The sequence below is a fragment of the Chelonia mydas genome, chromosome 1 (assembly GCF_015237465.2).
Source record: "Chelonia mydas isolate rCheMyd1 chromosome 1, rCheMyd1.pri.v2, whole genome shotgun sequence".
NCBI lineage: Eukaryota > Metazoa > Chordata > Testudines > Cheloniidae > Chelonia > Chelonia mydas.
The window spans coordinates 283,262,672-283,268,397 of NC_057849.1; the positions used below are offsets into that span (position 1 = coordinate 283,262,672).

At 44.1% G+C, this 5,726-nt stretch overlaps 1 protein-coding gene across 1 annotated transcript; it reads left to right on the plus strand.

The window, feature by feature from the left end:
* The first annotated feature begins 759 nt into the window (after window positions 1-759).
* Window positions 760-3,550, plus strand: LRRC10 (leucine rich repeat containing 10). Its single transcript, XM_007054817.4, has one exon. It carries the CDS (start codon window positions 808-810, stop codon window positions 1,669-1,671), a length of 864 nt encoding a protein of 287 aa, XP_007054879.3. The 5' UTR covers window positions 760-807; the 3' UTR covers window positions 1,672-3,550.
* Window positions 3,551-5,726: the final 2,176 nt, after the last annotated feature.

The window sequence follows — 5,726 nt, forward strand, 5'->3', positions numbered from 1 at the left end:
GGCAGCTAGACACTGGGGATCAGTGGCAGGAGATTAGAAGAATGGAGGCATGTTGTGATGGTGAATGTGTTGTATATGGGATTCAGGCAGTATAACCCAAATGCAATTCAGCAAAAAGACGGCACACAGCTAAAAGTCCCAGCAGCTCTAGTAAATACAGTTAAATTAAGAAAGTAAATACTGAGGCAGCTAAAGAGCACTTTGCCAAGTATTTATCTTAAATGTATGAGATAAGTATTGGGTGGCAGGTCACACTGTTCAAATGTGTATTTGGCACTTCACAAAGTAACTCCATAAAAGTTCCACTGGTCTGGAAAGTTAGCTGGGTCTTGACAGGTATTCTAAACAGGAATCAGACTCCATCTGACAGTCCCACTCAGTCTGCTACAAGATTAAATGTTTAGTTTAAATTAAGTTTAAAAATTCACTCTTCAGCGATGTTTACTTTCCTTAGCCAATCCCCAGCGCTGGTACCAGCCGCGCAGACAGTGTGGCTGTATCTACAGGGAGGCAGGGAGCATTTGAGAAACTATTTTTGGTCAAGTGTAGTGCAATTTTAGAACTTTTACAGTCTTCACAGGGAAGATGGCCTCTTTTCTGTGTGTGAGAGAGACCTGTTCTCCGAAAGTCCTGCTGTCTGCACTTTCCATCACCAAGCACTCATTCGGTTATCAGCAACATTTCAGAGCTCTTGAGATTAATGACTGTTGCCATGTAAACTGTGTATTATAACGGGAAGAAGGAAATACCAGCAGGACAGTGCACAAAGTAGAAACCAGGGAGAGTTCCTGATGCTCCGGGTTTCACATGGTAGCAGTGATTTTCAATGCAGACAGTTTCAGTATGGGCAACACACTGAGAGCAATCATTGCCTTCATCCCTTCTGACGACTGTCAGAAATACCTCCTGGGAGACCTTGAAGAGATGCCAACTGATAGAACGGTGGATCTGAGCAGCAGGCAGCTGAGGAGATTTCCCTTGCATGTTTGTTCCTTCAGGGAGCTCGTCAAGCTGTACCTGAGCGACAATAACCTGCATCAGCTGCCCCCAGAGCTAGAACAGCTGCAGAACCTCCAGATCTTGGCGTTAGATTTCAACAACTTCAAAGCGCTGCCCCTGGTGGTGTGCACCCTGAAGCAGCTGTGCATCCTCTACCTGGGCAACAACAAGCTCTGCGACCTGCCCCAGGAGCTCAGCCTCCTGCAGAATCTCAAAACCTTGTGGCTCGAGTCCAACTGCCTGAGCTACCTGCCCGAGGTGGTGTGTGAGCTGAGCCTCCTCAAGACCCTGCACGCCGGCTCCAACGCGCTCTGCACGCTGCCCGCTGGGCTGCGGTGCCTGCAGGAGCTGCGCACCATCTGGCTCTCCGGCAACCTGCTGGCTGACTTCCCCCCGGTGCTGCTGCACATGCCCTTCCTGGAGGTGATCGACGTGGATCGCAACGCCATCAGGTCCTTCCCCAGCCTGGCTCACCTCCCCGGCCTCAAGCTGGTGATCTACGACCACAACCCCTGCAGGAATGCACCCAAGGTGGCCAAGGGGGTGCGCAGAGTGGGGAGGTGGGCGGAGGAGACCCCCGAGCCCAGGAAGCGCTCCGAGCTGGGCAGGGAGGAGGAGACCGATGACAAGGAACTGCCACTTCCCCCTGACAAGCAGCCCCAGCCCTGCTAAGGATCAGCCAGGCTGGTGCTGGCTGGTGCTGCCATGGGCAGCTGGCAAATCATCACCTGTGCCCCTCTCCTCTGGCTGCGCGGAATTTGCGCACCTCTGGCTGGTTACAGCAAAAATGCCTTTTAAATAGAGCGTTTCTTCACCTCCTGCTACCTCAGCTGTTAAATGCACACGATAGTGCCTAGACTGTTCTTCACAACAGTATTTTAGAGGCCTGTATGATCTAATTTAGTAGGTGTAGCTATTTAAATAGATGTGCCATCAAATTTCTCCCTCTTATCCCAAAAGCCTCCGAACTTAGGGCTAAAACCCAGCACTTCCTTTTGTAGGATGAGCAGGTGAAAAATACTGTATAAAGCCGACCCTTTGAAGTGACGGAACGGATTTGCATCTAGCAAAATCCATTTTATTCCAAATGCCGCCTAAGAAAGCATGACAGAGTGAGTTTTTCCTTCCCCTGATCACGCTGTAGCACTTGTACGTGAGCACTGGCCGCCGTACCCCTTATGTAGCCTGTATCAAAAGAAGTGTTTCTCATGCAAATGATGAAAGGGATCTCAGCAGCTTGTCAAGACCCCCTCTTCTGCCTGGAAAGAGGGTGTAGCAAACATCATTTGACTGTCCCCAACTAACCCCTTAAATGACTAGACTAAGCCCGAGAGAGAATGAGGTTTTTATTTTCCTATGTGCCTTTGCCAGCACTTTATGTAGGGTCATTTCTCCATTCCATGGGGTGGGTTTTCACACCTGCAAAAGGAGTTGTTTTGTTTTGTCTTTTTAAAGGAAGATCTGATTGTAAAACTACAAAAATTGGCAGAGCTGCTTACAGGTGTAATACCTAAATATGCCCCCAAACCTGCTAACACACCTATGCTTAACTATAGCTAGCCCCGGCCTTCAATGGGACTACTGCCCTGCTAATCTTTGCATAACTGAGGCCTGTACTTCTGCCACCACACGTGGAAATGTACTAAATTGCATGTTTTGCGCTAATGTGCCCCGGGTAACGACGACTGACTCAAAATGGGTTGAAGTTATGTCTACTAAGTTATACTTGCAGAGACTGTTCTTTTGATTTATAGTATTTTTTTTATATTCAGCACCAAACTTGACAGGTTAATGGGGTTTCACAGCTACCCGTCTCTGTCATCTTAACAGCACAATACACAAAAATGACAGTTAATTTTCCATAAAAGGTTTGATTTAGTGACTGTTTAAAGTCATTTACATTCTTGAAACAATATTTGGAAAGTAGAAAATCAGTTAGTCCTTGCTGTCTAATTAACGTAAAATCTGGATTTGGATCTGGCTAGTACCCACCTAGCGTGCTTCCTATTTATTAAACTAATGAATGGGAGTTGTACTCAAGCGCCTTTAGCAGAGGGAAGCCGTACTGCTCTGGAATTAACTGGATTACTTTTCTCAAAGCCTTTGCCAAATCTTGTTCTGCCAAACTAACAATCATTTCTTTCGTGAAATAAAGGGAATAACATTTGGATTTTATATATGAAGATGCATGCCTGCTTCTTGTTTCCGCTAGAATTAATGTGACTCTTTCCTGTTTGGTCTAATGGGGGCAGCTTTCCTTTGCTACACATACGAAATCTTATTACTGGGCAAGAAACTGCAACTTTTTGTTTTGTACACCTGAGTAACAATAAAATAAGCCCAGGCGGTACTGACGGTCTACTATAGCTTTCTGTAACAGCCCTTTCACTAGCTGCCCTAGGAAGAGCTTTTGAAATATTTTATTCAGCCTTGGGCATCACTGCCCTTTTGACATAATTTAGATCAGTAGGGTCAAACGTGTGGCCCTTGAGGGTGACTGAAAATTATTTGTGACTTGAAAGTATGTTCCCTAAGCCATACCCCATAACTTTAAAAAAAAAAAAAAAAAGGAAGGATTTAAATCAGCCCTATCACAAGGCTACATTTCTGCCTTCTCTTGCCACTCCCCTTTCAATTTTTGAACAATACAGGAATGCGACTGTGCCTCTCAGTCCTGCTGGTGACCCCTTGATGTTTGGCGCTGCGACTGATAGAGTTGGACATTAAGGCCGGGATTCACAAGAGCTATTTATAGGCGTTGGATCCTTAACTATGTTTATGACTCCCATCCTAAGTGACCACAATCACTGCATGTACAAATAGCTGCACTGGGGCTCTGGTGACATTGATTGTTACTGCGAACACTTACCAGTCACTGCCGGTGAAAGTCATGTCTGTATTTTGACCTTGATGTAACCTTTTGAAATGCTGTATTGTACATAGATTGGCGGGTTTAATACAGACATCAGCAAATGGGACTTCAGATACTCATGTAAAGTTATTAGAGCCACAACCCAATCGTCCGTCACTTATTTTACTACCATCTTTTGATGTTCTGATAAATTCACACAGAGTGAACAAATCAGAAGACTGGACTCAAGCCAAGCTTTACAGCTTCAATAATTACATAAGGGAGTTCTATACTAAATGGTGAGCCATTTTTTCCCTATAAAAGTCCTTACAGGTAAGAAAGTGCAAGGCTGGTTGTAGGCAGTAACAATGGCAACTCTATGAAGTTAATATTCAGTATACATATTTAAAAAAATTAATGGACATACACACAGTCTTGCACTTGAACATTTAGTTTCACTTCACTATTTTTCTCGGAGTAGAATAAACCAAATTGATGCAGATTTCTAAACAGTGGGAAATCTAGATAATTTGTATTTATTTATATTATAGTAGCAGCTGGAAGCCCCAAGCAGGGTAGGCTGAAATCGTATAGGCTACAATAAAGGTGGGTCTGAGAGATTTGAAGAGAGTAGTAGCCTCTTGGATCAATTCAGTTTCATATGGAAGAGAGAAGAAGGCAGCATCCTGCTCGGATAGATATACAAAAGAAAGCAGCATCAGGCCCTAATTTGAATTAAATAGAGATTCCTTCATCATTGCTGGTTTCCAGATATATCTGAGAGAGACAAGTCTGAGGATGTGATGCTCCATCTTAAGCTAGCTGGCTGGGATTCTATTCTGAGTGTTGGTAGCCTGCAGCTCGGCAGTGAAAATGAAGGTGGCCAGAGGACCGTGTGTGCTACCTTTCGGTACCAGACTTCCATTTTTATCTCATGGCTAGACGCTTAAAACAGAGTGAAAATTGAGCAGACATTACAGATAAAGCGGGTCAACTATTATAGAAATATCTGAGTTTTTAAATGTCACACGCATTATTTTTCTTTCTAGCTGTAATGGGTAATGCACTACCAGATCTTAGCCCTGCGTCACTACTGCAAGACTGACTATTCGCCATGTAACTGTGCAGGATCACATCACCTATGGGCGAACAAATATTTATTTAGTAAGCTGTGGTAAGAGCTGCAGTGTTTGAGAGATCAGACAGCTCGCAGTGGAGCTGCAGTAAGGGGCAGAGTACAAATGCAACCGTCAGAAGTGCATGATAAATGCCATTACCACATGAATGTCATCACATAGAGCGTACTTACAGATACGTTGTTTTCAAATATTGTCACAGATAGTAAGTAACACAGTTCAGTCTATTTAAACAATTCTAAGATTTTTCCTGTTGATTTATCACATCTTTCCAGAGGACGTTGTGTTAGAACTCCAGTGCAATAAATACATATCAGAAGATTTGTAAATTTCAGCTGAACACTGCTCTATCTTAAACACCTGTCCCTGAAATGGATGAGACAACACACAAGTCTCTGGGCAAGATTATTTTGAACTGGTTCCAAGGTGTCCTTTTCTAGACAATGTCGACATTTCTGTCTTGTAGTTGGCAAGAATAACTTTTTCGGGCCAAATGTAACCGTGTGATGAAGAGCGCCACCTCAGAGTTTTGATCATGAATAACCTTCATAACAAGGAAAATTACAAAACCAGGAACTAGCAACTTGAAACGAAAAAAATAAAACCACTTCGGTGAAAGTGTTCAACAACAATGGCCATGGGAGGGAGGGTCTCTGACATTGCTTCTAGGAAGGTGAAGAGGGCCCAGGGGGATGTACAGAGATATCCTTGACAGGAGGCCTAAACATAACAAATAGTTC